General features: G+C 37.8%; 1 protein-coding gene, 1 long non-coding RNA gene and 1 pseudogene across 2 annotated transcripts; 2 read left to right on the top strand and 1 right to left on the bottom strand.

The window, feature by feature from the left end:
• The first annotated feature begins 12,669 nt into the window (after positions 1-12,669).
• On the top strand, positions 12,670-14,418 carry LOC145787721 (zinc finger MYM-type protein 1-like). The gene has a single exon (XM_082599563.1). The coding sequence runs from the start codon at positions 12,670-12,672 to the stop codon at positions 14,416-14,418; it is 1,749 nt and encodes a 582-aa protein (XP_082455689.1).
• Positions 14,419-14,563: 145 nt separating this feature from the next.
• LOC145777614 (uncharacterized) lies at positions 14,564-17,106 on the top strand. Its single transcript, XR_014290334.1, has 2 exons — positions 14,564-14,735; positions 15,055-17,106. It is a non-coding gene; the product is annotated as an uncharacterized LOC145777614 (long non-coding RNA).
• Positions 17,107-18,823: 1,717 nt separating this feature from the next.
• On the bottom strand, positions 18,824-18,917 carry LOC145784801 (U6 spliceosomal RNA; annotated as a pseudogene).
• Between the last annotated feature and the right edge of the window lie 1,085 nt (positions 18,918-20,002).

Genomic DNA, 20,002 nt, shown 5'->3' with positions numbered 1-20,002 from the left:
TGTCTAAATGGATGTGCGTGTTACACATCAAAATATGAAAACACAGTTTGTTTAACACAAAATAGTTCAAACTTAGACATAGTATCTAATGAATGAATTTGCTTCAAATTTCTTGAAAGCTGCAAGAAGACCTATACTTCATGAAGATAAAATAGTGTTGCTAATAGTTTTGATTTAAGTTGTTAAAAGTTTTTCCACTGAACTGAACGGAGAAAGTATGTTAAAAAAGCCTTTGTTTACAGTTAAAGAAATCTTTGATATCTTCTACTCAAAGTTATAGTTCCTACTGCGGTCAATATAACTTTGTTATTTGCGATGATTCTGCATTATTAGAAGCAATATATTTGTTTTATCTATAAAGACTGGTTTTTATGTTGAAAAGACAAGGCAAACTTCTGATGTGTATCACCTTTACAAGCTAAAAATTTATCAAATAAATTCCTGGGCAATATTGATTGGCCAGATGAGCTTAAATTCATCAAGTGCTTGCTGAATTTGCTAAAACGTATTTTCGACAGGTAGTTCATTTAACCAGTAACACTGCTACAAGTTTTGGCAATTGTTTTATCAAAATAATCGACATATGAAAATATCAAAATAAGTTTACACTGAAGAAAATTAAAAACTTAACAATGAATTGAGAAATGTAGGTTACTACAACTAAGTTATAAAATCCACTATGACGAAAAGAGAATAACGATTTTATTTATTAAAAGAGTTTCAGTTATTTTGGAGTCTTTGTTGAATAAGAGACACAAGTTAAATTTTTGTTAACTTATGTTTGATGGTATTTCTGACCATGAAATGCAATAAGCACTGGATCAGTCCATGTTTTTTTTTTGTTTTTTTTTATTCTTGGCCGGATAACACTAAAGTAGCTTGCTATAGGCTGCATGTGTCTGCACGAAATGCAATTGGATTGTTTATGCACTGACAGTTTTTGGTTTCGCTTGGACCATCAGAACTATAGGCTACCAACATTGTGATATGTAAACATATAAAAAGCCTACACAAAGATTTTCATTGTCTGGGAATGAACCCATTGAGCATGAATAGCCTAACAGCAGCTTGTCAAAAAAACTGTGTGTGCTTCAAGAAGAAAGGTTTAGTCGAGGTTTCAAAACACACAAGTCTAACATTTTTTCATCTTTTTATTTCTTTTTATCATCATATTATTTTTTATCAATAAGTAGGTCTAATGACCAGGACTGTGGAGTCGGGCAAAAAATGTAAAAATTCGACTCCTCAGTTTATAACTGGCCGACACCAAGTCCGAGTCCGGCTTCAGTGTTGCCAAGTTATTTTTTCAATTTTGTCCTTTTTACTTTACTTTTTAAATTAAATTTCACTTTAAAGTGAATACCTGAAAATCAGAAGGGCCCAAGTCCACATTTTTGGCAAAATGAGTTATACCCACCATCGTAATACTAACGCCTAGCGCTACCTTATGAGCAAATGAAAGATCCAAATCCACGCTTTGAAACGTGTTATCGAAGGCAAATAAATTTGTATGATTAACAGAATGGCCCAAGTCCAGGACTTCGGCCATTCTTTCATAATAAATTTTTTTATATCTTACATTCTTAGGCCATATACATTCTTATTCTTAAGCCATTCTTTCATAAATTGACGTTTCAAAGAATATGATGGGACTCGTTCGAAATAAATTTCGGATCCTTAAGTCTAACGCTCTTCATACCTTATAGAAGCTAGTCAGTGCTATACTAGCCAAGTACTGATTAAGGCTGCGAAGAAGCAAGATATTATCAAACTGAAAAAATACTTGCACCAAGAAACAAGAGACATGATTGACCAACTCGATACAACGGAAGATGCATTCTTTGATGCACAAAACTCAGACTATGAAAACTAAAGAGTTACTTTTTACACAAACTGCTTTTATCTTACGCAATGAACTGAAAAACTGCTTTTACTGTACATAACAAAAGTCTCAGATTTCTTTCATGACGAATGTATTTTGTTATGACAATGGGGCAAGGTCAGTGGCGTACCTAGCGAGAGCGCCTCCCCTCCTCCCCCTGCATGGCTTTTGTCACTGCATCTTCAGCTAAGAAACGCTCCGTTTTTTGTCCCAAAAAAGTTGTTTTTCAAAACAAAAAAGGTCTTCAACCACGAGAGGGCCCTTAAACGTGGGGCTCTTTAGGTGTGGGCCCCTCTGCGACTGCAGGTATTGCGGGGGGGTTCCTACGCCAGTGGGCAAGGTGCTATCTATCAATATATCCAAGCAAAGCGCAGTGCATTACAAATTTTTGAGGTCCTGAATATAAGAAGGGTCCAAATCCAGTGAGTTTGACGATCCGCTCCGCATAAACTATAACGCACAGCAACACACAATACAGCTTTTTTGTTGTCTATTCCCATGAGTAACTACCCACATTAACCAGGCTTTGATATCTTTAACAAAAAAAAAATTGTGAAGTTTTTTTGACTTTCTCGAAATAGTATCACTTGGACTTGGGCCCTTCTGATTTTCAGGTATTCAATTGTAATTATAATTGAAACGGCAACTTTCATAAAAACTGATAAGAACAAACGCTTTTATTTTGTGGTGAAGTTTTAGAGCGCAATACAGAGAACAGGAAACAATACTTTTTAAACAAAAACTGCAAACAAAATTTTGATTGTTTATCGTTTTGAATTAAGCCGGAGTAGGAGTTGGCTTTTTTTAACGACTCCGGACACTCCTAAATCCTCCCGACTTCGACTCCACATTCACAGCTCTGCTTATAATGATAATAATAAGATCATATTTCAGATCGTGTCTGCAATAAAACTACAGACAGAATATACGATGTTATGAATGCATTTTTCCAAGACCAAATTTAAAAAATATTTTGTAGAAGAATTTTTATTCAACCCAACTGATTTGTTTTTGAGCAAAATGACACGTAATTGAGCCGTGAAGTACAAGGGGTAATTCATTGGCATAACACGTCCAAAGGTGTGGTCAACAATCTTGTTTCGAAAATACTGTAGTGGCGGTGGTAAATATTATTGCATGCCACGTCAATGCCTGACATATTTGTCATAGAATATAATCCATGCATACATTTGTAGCTTGGTGTCTTTATGAAAGTATCGGTTAAAAATACTCGGAAAGCTTCTGATTTTATCATTAACATTTTCTTTCAGTCTTAATTTTCATGCTGATAAGAAATTGTTTACTGGAAATATTTTCACAGATTTGGTTGGATAAAAGTCAAATCATGGAAACAAATATTTTCTTGTTACCGGAGTTATTTTCAAAGTTGTCTATTCACGTCAAGAGAAGGTAGTGCCGCTAGTAAAATAAACTAGAAAAAAAATTACTACACAACCTATAGCGAAACAAAAAGACAAAGACAAATAAAAAAGTAGCTTACTAATTAGCCTACTATAACATTTTGTTGAATTTTTGAAAAAAAAACAATTTCGTAAAAATAAAAAACGACTAAAGGAATAAAAGATTGTAGCCTAATTGATATAAGACCTTGCAATGGTTTGGAGAACCCGGTGGCCGAACCTTGTTCTGTATACATATTCATATGGTCTTCTTACATTCTGACTTGTTCATATTGAAATGGTATGTTGGTGTAAACTTTGTAAAGGTACTTGGTTAAAAAAGAGCTTTGGTAGAAAGTTTGTCTTGTTGAACATTAGGCATTAAAGCCAAGTAACTCAGATTTAAATAATTAATGCTTGTTTTTATATAGCGTTGTATCCATCGCAGAACGCGTTGCTCCTCAGCGCTTTACAAAGCAGACAGTGTCAGTGCAGCCGTATAAAGGCGCAACCGAGTATATTATTACCCGGATCCATTCCATTGCGCAGTGCCAAGCAGGAATTAGATTCAGTACCATTTTTAATTTTTATTTACCATTTTGGCAAAGCAAACTGGCAATGTCTTTGGGTATCTATTTTAACATTTATTTTTAATGCACAGCAATGCTATAGAGCGCAATTTTTTCTGAGCCAGTTGCTGGATTAAATGTTGGTTACGTTGCAATACAAAATAGGGCTGCCAATCTTGTTTAGTGGCCCATAACTCTTCTAAATTACAATTCTATAGTTTTTTCACTAAGACATCGTCAGTTACTTTCGGGATTTCATTTTGATGGGTCTGTGGCCTCGGCCCCATCATCTACATTTTAATTCAGATCTTATCTAAATTATCAAAACTTTTTCATATTTTCTAATTAGCAGCCATTAATATTACTATTATTATATATCACCGTTTGGCTTGTGCAAACCTTTTAGCCTCTATGTTTACCTCAAGAATGCAAGAAACATTTCCGACAATTATCTCACATCTCATTTCATTTTTGTGTTTATTTTCAATTCCTCTCCAGTCACACTGTTCTGCAGCGTCTTTCTGCAGAATCTTTCTGGACACAGAAATAACTTGCAAGTGAGATCACTGATGTCTCGTTGCATATGTACATCCTCCGTACTGATTGACAACTTTGATTAAATTTTCAAATACTTGAGGTTAGTTTCAATGGAGAAATGCAAGTAAACAACAAAGCTTAAAAAACACTGACAAAATTAAGGCTGATGTTACCTTGATGTGTTTTTGCAAATATTTTTTCTGCAAGTGAAAACTGAAAGAAGATTATGTCTTTGCTGATCAGCAGAGTTTGTTGCAGGTCAAAGTAACACGTTCAAAATATTCTTATTAATAGATTCTGGTGACGTGCAGTGAGACTTGTGATTGATTATGAATTCTTTCATTTTAATTTACTTTACAAACACATTCTTCTGTTGATTATGCAAAGCAAAATTTGTGGAATGCTTAAAAGACAACACAAAATAAAAATTATTTGAAAATAGAAATTTTGTTTGTATTTGTTTTGACTTAAAAATAACAGTGTTAATTTCGTTTTGTATTGCTGTGCAAGGAAAACAATTTCGTTTCGTGGAAAACTCAAAACAAAAACGAAACTCTCATTAAACATTCTGGTCAACTAGCCTAACCTGGCTTATGAAGTACCAGAACAAAGCTATTTCGAAACAGCCTACTGGTAAGAACGTCTGCGCGACGTTCGAAAGGACGTGGGTTCGACACCGCTCCAGAGCACGCAGCTGTGTCTCGACAAAGACACTTAATGACAAGCCAAAACAAGAGGAGCAGATGACTCGAAGACTATATATATCACTTTGCTGCTTCCTGTTGTCTGTTGTGTCGCAGTGTACTGTATGTTATCGCAATGGGCGCAAATACTGTAAAAGCAAGATTATGACGTAGGTGTACAGACAAATTTAGAAGGGCAAACACAACTTGTGGAAGAAAAATTATTTGAGTTAGAAATGTGTTTAAACAAGTTATACAGTTAAAACACACTATGTAGTATACGCAATACGCATCAACGCGTTTTTTTTTTCAGAAAGAATACAGTGAAAATGGTTCAAGAAAGGATAAGGTCTGAGTGGATCTGCCTAGATTTGAAAACATTTCTTTGAGCAGAATCAAAGACATATGTCAAAGGAAGACTATTGCCTGCTTACGTTGCAGCAAACACCAGACTTGGCGCTTTTACGCATGCACGACGCACGTAGCCAACTGCACAAATCGAGATAACAATTTTATTATGTTTTCGGCAAATCCTAATTAGTCCAGCAAAACTGTTTGTGGCTTTCTTGCAGCATATTGGCGCGTTTTAGTAAAGTAGCTAATAATACTGCATTTAACAGTTAAATGCAAAATACACGACGTAAATACAATTTGAGTATTTTTTTAAAAAATTTCCGGAAATTATTTTCAGACGAAAATGGATTGGATGCACTCGAGGTGTGCGCTCAAGCTAGGGATTGTAGATCAGAGGGATGCGAAACTTCATCCGCTTTTGGCTTATCCGCAACACTAGAAGGGTTACGTTTTTTTCTAATTTACAAAATATTTTACATTTTATGGGTTATATAAGAAGAGTTAAGTTGGTTTTAAAGTAATTTAAGGTTTTTAGTTGAAAGCAAGTCTGCAGTAAAGCGTAAAAAAAATGTCAAATTGGCAATTGACCCTTCTAATGTTGAAGGAACAACGGAGTTGCGCGTCCCGTAATGTACCGTCCCTAGCTCAAGCAACGCATTTCAAGGACAGCTCTGCATTTAGCAACACCTAGTGGATAGAATAATTCACAGACAAAAGGAGAAACTTCACTCTGCCAATCTCGGTTACCAGGCCTGCTCAGTAGTTCAAATCCTCTACGAGAAACTGCCAAGATTTCAATGTTCCAATGAGGCTGTTTTAGTTTGATATTAAAAATTCCTACAACTCATCAAACTAGAAACAGAAATGATTAGAAACCCTTTTATTGTGAATATGCAATCTCTACCAGATGGCATTCAAGAAGAATTCCTAAACTTGGTGAATATACGTGTTGCAACAGATCCATTTGGAACGTCCTCTGACTAAGGTTTGACCGGAGATGAGTGTGAAATGTCTTGTTGTACTGAACTCTTAGTAAAGTAGCAAGTGAGCTATTTAAGCTACTAACTGTGCAAGCATAAATTTTTAATGCTTTTAAACATGTCTTTTGGTAGCCAAATTAATCCTACATTTCGCAACTGGAGTTGCCGTGCGTATTTAATTTGGCAATTCCCAGTCTTTTTTGTCGCATTGTAGTATTTGCTTCATTTTAGCTTTTTGTCTGTTTCGGATAAGTCAGTAGCCTATTGGACTATAGCAGTGTTTCCCAAACTTTTTTTTAATTGCGCCCTCCTGGACAACGAACAAAGTATCAAACGCCCCTTTCGACAAAAAAAGTAAAACCAAAGTTATTTTCCATTCATCACAACTTAAAGTCCAACTCTATTGAGACTGATGAGGTTGGTGCAATGCCATCAGCCTCTTGATATCGAGTTTCAGTTTGAATAGGAACAATCTTAAGTCTCCCCGTTTAACTATGTCAAGACGGTTTCTTTTGTTATCCAGAAGCGTTGTCACGGCACTGAAAGCACGCTCCACTAAGTATGAGCTGGGAAAGGCAATGATGAAAACTTTGACCCGATTCTACACGTGAGGGTATTTCTCTTTGATTTGGTTCTGTAGCCAGAACGATTGATACGAGATATTGAACTTCGGTTTGAGTGCAAAATCGCTTTGCAATGTTATCAATTCCTCCTCAAGAATTCCATGTTCGGAAATATCACAGAATGGGTCGATTATTCAGTCATGGATTACTAACTGGAATAGCCTACATCCTGGAATCGAACTCCCATGCCTTTGTGTACTGCTTGAAGATGATTGCTGTACGTCTCTACATCAACATCAGATAGGCCTATGCCTTTGTCAATGGTATCAAGTTGATACCGTACAAGCTTGAAAATTGGAAAAATTCTCGTCTAGCTAAATTTTGCTGATAGGTTTACAACACGAGATTTCGTTACCCTGAAGGCAGGGGCGGCGCCAGCCAAAAATGAGTGGGGTGGACAAAAATATTTTGAGGTAATATGAACAAAAGAATAGAATGGGGCCAAACGCTCCCATACATTTCCTCTGCGGTCCATAGAATTGCCAACTACGATCTTTATGTTAGCAAGCTTGTCGTTATTTTATGTCATGGAGCTGCTGCAATGATAGGCGGCCTCATAAAAACTTATTGGGTGGCCCCTTAAACAAAATTTTAAAAAACCTGGCTATTACCGGTACCTAATAATACCCATTGCCATAGGTTAAGAACAGAGACGTAGCCTACGTATACGCCGCAAGTATGCGGCGTAGACTTTTTGTTTACGCTAACGCTTGCGGCCACATTTTTTTGGATAGTTTGCGCTTGAGGCTACGCCGTAAAGTTTTCGCGGTTTTTTAGCGCATAGCGTCAACGCATAGGCTACTTTTTAATGTCTTTTTTTCGCTACAACACGCCAATACCTTCCAGCGCTGCAGTTGAAATAACGTTTTCAATGGGCAAAGACATATTGGAACCAAAACACAGCAAAATGTCTGATGAACACTTTCAGATGCTTGTGTTTCTTCGTGGAAATTCAACATAAAACTTGTTTGTTTCGAGTGGTTTATACCGTGTGAATGTTTGACACCTAGCAAACAAAATGAGTTTACGCTAATGTATGCGCTGACGCCGCCAACTTTTTTTACAAGTTACGTTGACGCATACGGCGCATGGTTTTTCAAACGTTTGCGTTAACGCTGACGGCGTCAATATTTTTTGTATGCGCGTACATTACTGGTTAAGAATCACTGCACTAAAGTTTTATTTTGCGCTTGCAGGTCAGTTGAAAAGCTTTCACCATTATTGAGGACCAGTGTTGTCGGCAATGTCTCGCTTACTGCTGATCTGCACCAGATGTTCAAGTCTTTGTAATGATGGCAGGTCGCAGATAATAGTTTATTGTCTTATTTTGCTGTGGATACGTTCACAAGATGCCACAGTCATGGGCAAAGTAGCAACAGTAGCAATAATTTGAAACAAATCGCTGTACAAATGATTTAAGATCGTTTTTTCCACACAATTTCAAAAGTGAAGGCAGACACAACCACACGGTCCACTTTGGTGCTTTTCAATTTCTAGTTTCCACTTGTGACAATTAGCTGACCCCAAAAAAGAAGATCCTATTGCTGTCCAACCTGATTTTCATGGAAATTATAGAATTCGACTAAATATTCAACTTTAGGCAAATTTGATGGAGACATGTGCGTGTAATAAAATGCAGCTGCATTTGACATTAATTCACATGTTTGATCCGAGTAGCCTAACGCTTTTTAAGTTCATTCAGCATTCTGTCAAAGGATAAAAAAAAATCTCGTCTTAACTATTCTGTAATGGATTCAGATTCACTCCACGGAAGACTGTTGCAACCTATCAATAATATCTGACCACCTCGGAAATGGCTTGGTGGGTAGCGGCATCGCTTAGCCGGCGTAGTGGTTTCACTGGTAATTTGATTTCTATCCGCAAACAGCGATGTGTTGAAAACCAATTTGGTAAAATCTTCCTCTGAACGCAGTGAGTCAAATGCTCTTGTCAAGTCGTTGATAGCAGCAACCCCAGTGGTGAGATCCATTTCTTCACTTTTTAAATAATCTGAAGCCTTTTTACTTAACGAAAAGCATTTATGAAGAATTAGACTAGCAGTAACAAATTCAGTTTGCTTGATGCGGAACAAACATCCAGTAGATAGGCTACACCATTATCTTCGTTTGACATTTGTTGGAACATTGACAGCAGTGCTGGATATTAGGGTGTACCATTTTTCAAAAAGTTTTTAGAAATTAGTGCGGCTATGTATCACGGGTTTCCACTTTTGTTAAAAAGTATTTTGGTGGAGTTTCAGAATTTTCCCGCCAAAACTGTGGTTCTGCCGCCATTTTGAAAAAATGGCGGCCGGATGAGATATCATGAAGATCTACAGCCTTAAACTGGCGCAATGTGATCATGTAATATGTCGATTACAGGGTTTTTGGGGTCAAAGAACACGAATCTGAAATCAAAAACGCTCTACGAGAACAATTTTGCAAAGTGAAGTTTTACCCCTTGAAATTAATGGTGAAATTTTACAGACATGGACACAACCTGATCAAGAATACCTCACGCCAGAATGAATAATCCTGAACTATTGTCAAACTTTTGAAATGACAACACGATTCATTTACAAACAATTTGAGTTAATCACTCTCAGACATGATCCATCCCTGTTTCTTCTGCATGCTATTCCTTTATTATCATCAACACAATACCAGAGTTAAGCAAACACCCAATTCACTAAATTCTTGACGAATTTCTTTGACAATTGAGTTTGGCTAACGTAGCATTTTGTAATCTGAAAACTGTTCTCTGTGCCTTTGCACAACAAGCAAGAGTGCTTGCCGGTGGCTCTCGTCCGAACACCTGTCAATAGAATCAGTGAATAGCTTAATCCCGCGTTCCGCAATATCGTTGACCACCCTTACGTTCAAAGTGAATTTGTTTAGTTTCTGACGTTCTGATGAAACATATCCTCTCATTTTCAGAATCTTATCGTCTCAGTGAAATATTTCCAAATCAGGGGCCTGGAACTCATCTCTGATATTTTGGGAGTGAGAGGACCTAGTCTTATTAGCCAGTATGAGCTATTGTGGCTGAGATATTAATATCACACTTGTATGCCGGACGCTCGAGCCACAGCAGCCACGAACATTGTTCTTTGCCGATAGCTCAATCCAAGTCGATCAGATGTTAAAGCTGTAGGCAACATAATATTCATTTTCTTTCTCTTCCTTTCAAGAGTTTTCCAGTTGTCGCTTTATATTTCTTCATCTGTAGCCTACTCCAACTTCACTGTTTTAAGGTCAGCAACATCCTCTTTCTATTTCCTTTCACCAGCTGCACGTGTAGTTTTTCTCTAGCTAAGTCCCATCTCTTCTGCAGAGCATCTGTGCACAATGCGCAACCTAATTGATCTCGCTGGAGCTGATTTTTCAGATGTTCCAGATCTGTCTCCCAGTCAATGATACCAGAATGCATGAGAATTGACTGCGAGGTAGTCTTAGATATATTCAGAGCATCCTTGAGCTTTTCTTCTATATCACGCTAACGTTTTTTAAATAAATCACTTTTATTCCTCTCACGCCTAGAATCAAGTTCTAGTTGATAACAAGTTTCATACAAACTCCTCAGATGCCGGTCTATATCCGCATTTTAACAATAACCTTACACAATTCCTTCTCTGTTCCAGATTGTTTCTCGTTCTTCTTACTAAATACCAAACCCACGCCAAAATGATGTTTCCATACCTGGCGAATTTCCTCCCTTGCTATCACGATGGATTGGTTGATCGTTCTGTGACTTTCGTCTCTGAGGAACAACAGCCTAGCTAGAACGTCAGAGCTTTTAGGAAGCTCAGAAACACCTAGTCTGTGCTAGTGGTCCCAATGAGGAAGTACTTTCTTTTTAGTGTTTGTGCCAATGACGGGTATGCTTCACCGGCCGTCTCATTCAGTGGCATAACTGATCTGAATCTTGTAACTTGGGTAGGATCACTAGCTACTCTTCGAGTCACTGTAGCTAATGAAGATCTTCGTCGTGTAGAATTAAGGCATTTACCCAGTTGGGACAGTTTACTTCTGTTTTTCGAACCTTTTGGTTAAGGTTAAAATGACAATAAGATGCTCTTTTCATGTAAATCTGCAGTCCAAAACAGTGTGGTCACATCAACATGTCAAAATTCACTTTGCAAAATTGTTGACGTAGAGCGTTTTTGACTTCAGATTCGTGTTCTGTGACCCCAAAAACCCTGTAATCGACATATTACATGATCACATTGCGCCAGTTTAAGGCTGTAGATCTTCATGATATCTCATCCGGCCGCCATTTTTTCAAAATGGCGGCAGAACCACAGTTTTGGCGGGAAAATTCTGAAACTCCACCAAAATACTTTTTAACAAAAGTGGAAACCCGTGATACATAGCCGCACTAATTTCTAAAAACTTTTTGAAAAATGGTACACCCTACTGGATATAGGCTACATTAATAACCAGTGGCGGCTCGTTAAAGGGAGCTGTGGAGCTGCAGCTCCCTCTGCGATCTGGCATCCAAATAGAACTTGTTGAAACTACCGTTGCAAAAATTTTCCTCGACGTCCTTGATCGCGATGATTCTAAAAAAATGTATTGCTGCAACTTACCTTCGCTGTTTTTGCATGTTCACTCTTAACATTTTTTTTTTAAATTTGAATGGAAACTCTGTGGAGCTGAGCAACCAGGTAGCTCCACGAAGGGTGTTCTTTCTATTATGACGATTTGGGGAAAACCCCATTGACGTAACCGCAAGCACAGGCTAAAGCGAAGATTCTTGATCGCCTCTGGGAGCTGTGCTCCCAACGGTTTGACTGTGTTCCAATGTTGCTCAGATAAGCACATACACTGGTGGTTTTCTTAGACAGCTTACCGGTCATTGGCCATAGACTATGAAACGCAGAAAAGTTTTATTATTTGACATAACTTAGCCTGTAAATAGCTGTTCATTGGCTAGATTTGTCTTATAACATTATATACTCAGGATTTTGTTCTATCAGTCTACAGTGAGTAATTTTTAGCATACATGGCTGCAAGAGCAGTAGGCAGGTAGGGCACTTAAGACTAACCTGTGAGATATTGAACCAGTCTCTAGAGTATTATAGCCTGAGTATGGATATATTATTCTACTGAATTGTTAATTATGTACTGTAGACAGATAGAATAAGTACCTGTACTGGCAACCCATTTTGTAACTAAGCTGCTAAATTGGCTACACTGCCTGACTATCTTTTATTTTACCTACACATAGCTTATGTAAGATTATTGTTTTTAAATTGTGCTATCATCATTATACTGAATTTTAAAGCTTTTTTAATCTGGTCATGGACAACTCTGTTCAATATTTGCAAAGTATAACTTTCAATAGGTTATCATTACAAGAAAAGATCAATATTAAACTTGAAGGTAGGCCAACACCTCCCCTTGAAATTTCACAAAGAGCACCATCCAGCAGTAGTAGAAGTTATACCCGGCATTTTAATCAAAATTTATACAAAACTAACTTGTGGCTATGTGGCTGCAGTTCAAAAAATGCATTATTTTGCTTTCCATGCTTGCTGTTTGGTGGTGATACATCATGGACAAAGTCTGGAATTAAAGATTTAAATCATATCAATCGAAACATAACAAGACATGATAAATCACAACTTCATTTGAACAACATGGTAAATTTATCTCTTTTAGGTACAGCTAATATTGCTTCCCAACTTGATTCTGGATACAGGTTATCAATTGCTCGCCACAATGAGAAAGTAAAAGAAAATCGGCAAATTCTATCAAAAATTATCAACTGTATCAAATTGTGTGGGAAATTTGAGTTGCCACTCAGAGGTCATGATGAAACTGCGGATTCAAGAAACCCTGGTGTATTTAAAGGTTTGATTGATTTTGCATGTGAACTTGATTCAAGTTTAAATGCACATATTAGCTCTAGCTCTGTATTCAAAGGAACGTCAAAGATGATTCAGAATGAGCTATTAGAGTCAATCATGGAAGTATGCAAAACAATCATTAGAGATCAAATTAATAAGACAGATTTTTTAGCTGTTATGTGTGATGAAACCACAGACATTTATGACAAAACACAAATGGTGATTGTTTTCAGATATGTTTGTAAAGGCAAGGTGGTTGAAAGATTTTGGGGATTCTTTAATCCACCAAACTTAACAGCAGAAGCTTTATCGTCAGTTTTGTTGCAAGAATTAGAACTTTTGACAAGAAATTACCCGCGAAAGCTAGTTGCACAAACTTATGATGGTGCAGCTGCCATGAGCGGACCCAGAAGTGGTGTTCAAGTAAGAGTTAAAGCAGTTCATCCCAATGCTCATTTCCTGCATTGCTATGCTCACCAGTTGAATTTAGTTCTACAAAAATCTTGTTCACAGTGTAGAAATACTAGAATATTTTTTAACAACTTGTCAGGAATTCCATCATTTTTTTCCAATTCTCCTCAGCGAATGTCTGCACTAGAAGAAGTTGCACATCGTCGAATTCCTTGTTCTCCATCTACTAGGTGGAACTTTAAAAGCAGAACAGTGCAAACTGTATTCGACCTTAAAGATTCCCTTATTGAATGCTGCAGTAAATTGGAGGAATCTAGATCAGAAACTACAGGTAATGCTGCCAGTGGAATAAAGCGAATGCTAAATGATTCTAATTTCTTGTTTTGGTTAGAATTTTTTTACAGAGTAATGCCACATGTAGATATTTTGTATTCGCATCTCCAATCATCTACAACGGATGCAATTAGAATCAGTTCTTACTTATCTAACTTCTCTGCTGCTATTCAAAATATCCGTAATAGTCTGGATGAAACATCAGCACCGGATGAAAGAGTTAAGAGAACATCATACCACAGCAGGGCACATGAAGCAAAAGAGGTTTGTGACACAATAATTGTTCAATGCAGAGAAAGGTATAAATTCACTGGTCATCTGGAAGCATGCAAGTTGCTGAACTTTTCAAATGTTGAATCTTATCTTCTGCAGTTTCCCAATGAAATATTAAAAAGATGTGTTGAGGCATATCCCATGCTTGCTGAACAAAAGCTGAAAGGAGAACTTTCTTTGTTGTACTCAAGGGAAGATATTTTCATGGGTAAAAATTTGTCAAATTTATTGGGATCATTATCATCAGATGAACTTATGTTAGAAATATTTCTAGAATTGGTGAAATTGTTAAAAATTGTTATTACTACACCAATGACAACTGCAGAGCCAGAACGCTGTTTTTCCACCCTTAAGCGAATCAAAACATTTTTACGTAGTACAATGACCACTGACAGATTATCAGCTTTAGCAATGATTTCCATTGGCAAGGACTTGATTTCAGAAACAGAAAATTTCAATGATCTTGTGATTGACTGCTTTGCTTCATCTAAAAACCGACGAATGGATTTAGTTTTTAAATAAATTGTTTGTTTGTACTAATCGATAAACTCCTAACCCTAGCCATATTCGATGAAAAGAAGAAGTTGCTTGCAAAGTGATAGCTACACTAAGGTTTAGGTTTTTTTTTCTTAGGTTTCTAAGCACCTTTTCATTATGTTCAGAGCCATTCTTAAGCTAATTTTTAATTGCTACACACCACTCATCCTTAGAACGCTGTGATATTACTTCTATGAGAGTTCTCATGCTTGCTGTATTAACTGTTTTTATTGCTCTGAAATCGCTTCATTTGCATGATGACTACATATGAGTGTTGCAACGATCAATGCATTCCAGTTGAGGTTAGTTGCAATTTTTAAAGTTTTGTATCATCAAATACACAATTTTTAGTGAATGCTATATATCATAGTTTTATGCTGGAAGTTTCATTTGGACTTTTACGGGCAAAATTTATTTGATATCAATCAATCTGCTTGTCGTCCAACATCACTCCACAGAAACAGCTTTACTAAGAATCCATAATGATAGTGTTACTGTACTTGACTGTAGCCTAATCATAGCGTTGTTCTACTTTCTCTTGATCTTTCAGCTGCTTTTGATAGGCTACCTTTGATCACAAAATTCTTCTAAATCGTCTCAAATCATATTTTGGTATTACAGGAATGGCACTTGACTGATTCTCTCCTTGACGGAACTCAGTCTTAGCAATTGAAAACTCAATGTCTTCTGCAACATTCCTTTCTTTTGGAGTTGCTCAGGGTTCTGTTCTCGGCCTGTCTTGTTTTGCCTCTACAACGACATGGGCTTTCATACCACTCATATGCTGATGATATACAATTGTATTTGCATGTTACTGATGAAGATTTATTGTGTTGTATTAAATCAAAATTCCAAAAATATGTTGTTGATATTTCAAATTGGGTGTACTATAATATGTTAAAACTGAATCGAAAAATGTGAGTTTATTGCATTTTCTCCAAAACGGTGTATTTCAAAGTTTAATGACATGACCCTTACCCTGAGTACGGTACGGTATTATTAATCTTTCTTCTTCTAACTCAATTAAATTGCTTGGTGTAACATTAAATCAACATTTGTGTTTGGAAAACTTTGTCAGTGACACTTAAATCTTGCTTTTTTCATCTTAGAAATATTGTTTTCATCAGCCAGTTTATAAATGTTGATTGTTGATGCTTGTAAAACTTTAACTCATGCACTTGTAACATCCAGGCTTGATTATTCAAATTCATTGTTAAATAACATTGTGCTATTTTGCGTCCTCAAAGAGTTTAGAATGCTGCCACTCTACTAATTACTTTAAGCGTCAACATGAGCATATTACTCCTATACTAAAATCCCTTGATTGGTTTCCAGTATTGTATGGTATTCGCTTCAAATGTCTATAAATTTATAAAGTTTTCCATGGCTTTGCGCAGAGCTATCTGGACACTTAGCTTGTTCGTTGCAAACCTGCCAGAACTTTGCGTTCTCAACATCAATTGGTCTTGTGCAACCCTTCATGTAAGACACAATATGGAAATCGCACATTCCCAGTTGTTGCTGCTATTTGCTGGGATTGTTTGCCTATTTATATATGTAAAAGAAGCTGAAAATTTAAATGAATTCAAAACTCGCTTGAGAACGTTCTATTTCACTGAACATTATGACTGAAAATACCGTATTATTTATCACCATTGTCATGCAAAGTACCCAGGAGCATAGTTTGCACTGTGGATGTGGCGCAATATAAATGTTATGCGTGAAAATTATTTGGACTTAGCCCTCCTAACAAAATGGTTCACGGCACCGGACCGACTGTAGACGTCATCGCCTAAATGTGTAAGTAAGCACACCTCTACATGTGTTATGCGGTTTGTTATCTGTCTGAGTTAGCTGTGTGTGTCATTGCGATGTTGTTCGCTCAATTTTGTTGCTGCAATGCGTTCGCTGTATTCAATGCATTCATTGTATGCTGCAATCGCCTTCCTTCGTACGTCAAAAGGGTTGTATCAAAAAACACGGTCAAACGTTAATATTCAAAGCAAAACTTACGAGAACTACAGTATATTATCTGAACCTGGTCTCTTCATTCATTTCAATATTACTGTTTGATTACATCTTCCAAACTATTATAGTCTATCTTCCTAACTATATTACCCCAATAAACAAAGAAAAATTGTTTATTTTAAATATTATGTGATGTAGTCCTGGTCCTTGGGTACTTACTATAAACTGCAACCGGCAGAAGGAATTTCACTATGAGGCAGAATGGTGTTACCTCTTATTTGTCGTTACTCCTTGGGGCAAGATATAGTAACCTACCAGATAGTATCCCTGGCTGAAGTTACAGCTTCTTAGCTGTGTACATGTTTTGTAAAGGCCTTTGTTTCATTTCAGGTGCATTAACCATGCATTTTATTTCGCTGCAGCAATACACACTTCCTATGCGTGTTTTAACGATTGGCTGCTGTTTCTAGTGCTATTTTTATGTGTTTACACTTTGTCTTGCTTGTATGCGCTGGAAGAAATTGAATAAACCTCCGTCATAACACCCAGCACCCCATAACACCATGGAGTTTTTTAAAAAAACAGTAGGACTCCACCTGTATTTGAGACTTCTCGTTATATAAAATCTACTTGTACCTGAATTATGAAAATTTATGTCTGTGACAACTCTTTGTATAAGGTAATCAATACATTAATTTCGATTATTTTCATTGCAATTTTTGCTGGAAATACGCTCAGAACGCACCAAATTCAATGTAATTTTTCAAAAATTTCTGGGGGAGGCCCCCCAGACCCCCCGCCGGAGCGTTCGCCTTCGGCGAACTTTGCAGAGGGGAGGTCACTTGCAGCACCCTCACCTCTAGAGGCCACGAGCCGCCACTGTTAATAACAACATCCAGATCATCTGAACGTGCAGACCAATGAGACCATCTAGTAGCCTATCAGATAACGAGTGCAATGCAATTTTTCCAGACGTGATTCCATCCTTTTTAAAATGCTCTTTATACAAAAAAATGTATCTTGGGAAAACAGTCCATAAAGTTGTAGATGTTACCAATTGTTTTGACTGTCGCTACGTTTTCAACACTGTGCCCAAGCGCAAGATTTAGTCGGTGTGCAAAACAATGAAAAATATGCCGACGGTTTGGCACCCGCTGCAATTAGGTGTTGCTGTGCACTTTCATCCTTGCCTGACATGTTGGTGGCCCCATCAAAACCTTTGCCTATTAGGTCTTACAAAGCTTGTGTCTCAGCTGTGATAAAAGCCATCACCTCAAAATGGTAAAATTAGACTACAATCAACCAATACAATAGAGCGATAACCATGAAGATTCTTTATTTCTTCGTATGTCAATGCTGCAACAGTAATTCATAAGTAAGAAGTTGAAATTAATTTATGACGCAGTCACTAGGCCCCCCTAACCCTCTGCATACACCCCCCAAGTTTTCTCATCGGATCTCGACGAATTACAAAATTGACCATAAATAGAAGTGGGGTGGACATGTCCACCCCAGTCCCCCCCGTGGCGCCGCTACTGCCTGAAGGGATAATTTCAATTCATTAAATTTGGAAAATATGTCTGACAAGTTGGCGATATCATTTCTCACAACCAGGACGTCATTCGCAAGGCCAGGGTCACAACTCTGTAGAAATTCCACGACAATTTCAAACAGCGAATAAAATCGTGCAAGGCAATTTCTCTTGGAAAGCCATCGTACTTCGGTGTGGAGTAGTAAGCGCTCAAAAGCTTCATCATTCTCATTGCACAATCGTTTGAATAAGCGTGTATTCAGAGTGTGCGCTTTAATTTTATTCACTGCTTTGATGACAGACTTCAAAGATAGATTAAGACGAACGCTAAATCAAAATACTCTCGGATAGTAAGATCGGATTTGCGTAATCGCAGTGCTTCAAATTGTCATGCGTTACGTTACGACCTCAACTAACTTGTGAGGCACTGCGAAGCGACGTTGCCAACATAATTGCCACAATATCTGCCACAGAGCTCTTATAGCCACCGTCTTTTGTATTATTTTGAAGAGAAACATGGCAAAAAAATGCTTTGCAATCCTCTTCTTGTAACTGCCCCGATTTACTATCAGCGCCCCCCAATCGCCCACTTTTTAGCCAGCGCCCCCTTCATGGTCGCAAAAGCCCTCAGGGGGGCGCTGGCGCCCACTTTGGGAACCACTGGACTATAGTTTTCTGATGTAATTGCTTTGTTACTGCATTATTTTCATCAGACTGCATTTGTCATTGAAAACAATGCTCCTCGGTTTCTTTACGCGCTACAATGGCGCCGTCCAGACAAAGACGAGAGGCTGCAGTACCAAACTGACAAGAGGCTGCTGCTCAAGTTTTGTCGCGTTGTGCGCAATGAGAGCGACTGGCCAATTTTTTTTTTTTATATATATATATATTTTTTTTATGGAACGCTTCACGATTTTGCGTGTCATCCTTGCGCAGGGGCCATGCTAATCTTCTCTATATTGTTTCAATTTTAGTATATATATATTTTTTTTTTCTTTTTTTAAGCCTACAACACCTTCAATTTTAGTACTTATGTACTAATCGATTTTATGACTATGTAGCACCGTCTAGCGTACATATTGTTTGATGTAATCCTTTCTTGAACATAAATGTGCGCACTGCGCAAGTCTTATTGACTGTGGTAAGTCGAGACGTGATTGAGCTTCTATGACACTAATATTCCATCAAGTAATTTGAACAGTTCAAAATTTATTTCCATATTTTAGTAATCTATTATTTGAAACTTATTGATCCAGCTCTATTAAAAATTTTTATATCAATTGGACACGTGAAGCAAACGTCCGTGAAGCTACCTGTTGACGAAGATCAACCCATCAGTGCGGCTACCTGGGTGGACCACCAATAAAGCTCAGAGTAGAAAGACTCCTGAAGACTCCAAAGTTTTATCTCCGACACTGGCTCCACTCAACCGAAATGCGTTTGCCAAGGAAGGCCTGGGTGCAACTCAACTGCATACGCACTGGCGTCAAACTATTCCGCTCCAACATGCACAAATGGGGGATGGCTCCATCCGCGATCTATAGGTGTGGCAAGAAAGAACAAACCGTAGACCACGTCATTTGCAACTGCCCCATCTACCATGTGCCAAATGGTGTGTGTGGTCTGAGTGAACTGGATGACGAATCAATTCAGTGGCTGCTCGATAACTGCCCAAACATCTAGACCGAGTTGCCGCCACTGCTCAAGAGTGGTAAAAGGCAGAGCCCCTCGATCCTTGGAGTGGCGAAGAAGGTTCCTATGAAGAAGAACTTCTAGTGCTGGGAACGATAGGCTATTAATACTGTATACTCAAAGGGACAAATTTGTGGAGCTCGTATGCCAAGAGCCGCGAACACCAAGACAGCTGAAGTGCTAGGGTCCAGAACCGTCCTGTTCATAGCTTGTCACACCAGTGTCGGAGCTAGATAAGAGCATTGTTTGTAGTGTTTTGTTTTTTCTTCTTCACAGGAAGGGCCAAGGGGGCAGGTGGTGAGGATTGGACCTCAGGCAGTTGGTACATCTAGTCATAGGGAAAAGTGATTTCTACAAAACACAGTGATGTGTAGGTTT

The sequence above is a fragment of the Aplidium turbinatum genome, chromosome 1 (genome assembly GCF_918807975.1).
Source record: "Aplidium turbinatum chromosome 1, kaAplTurb1.1, whole genome shotgun sequence".
In the NCBI taxonomy this organism is placed as follows: Eukaryota; Metazoa; Chordata; class Ascidiacea; order Aplousobranchia; family Polyclinidae; genus Aplidium; species Aplidium turbinatum.
This window is presented reverse-complemented; position numbering and strand designations above follow the sequence as displayed.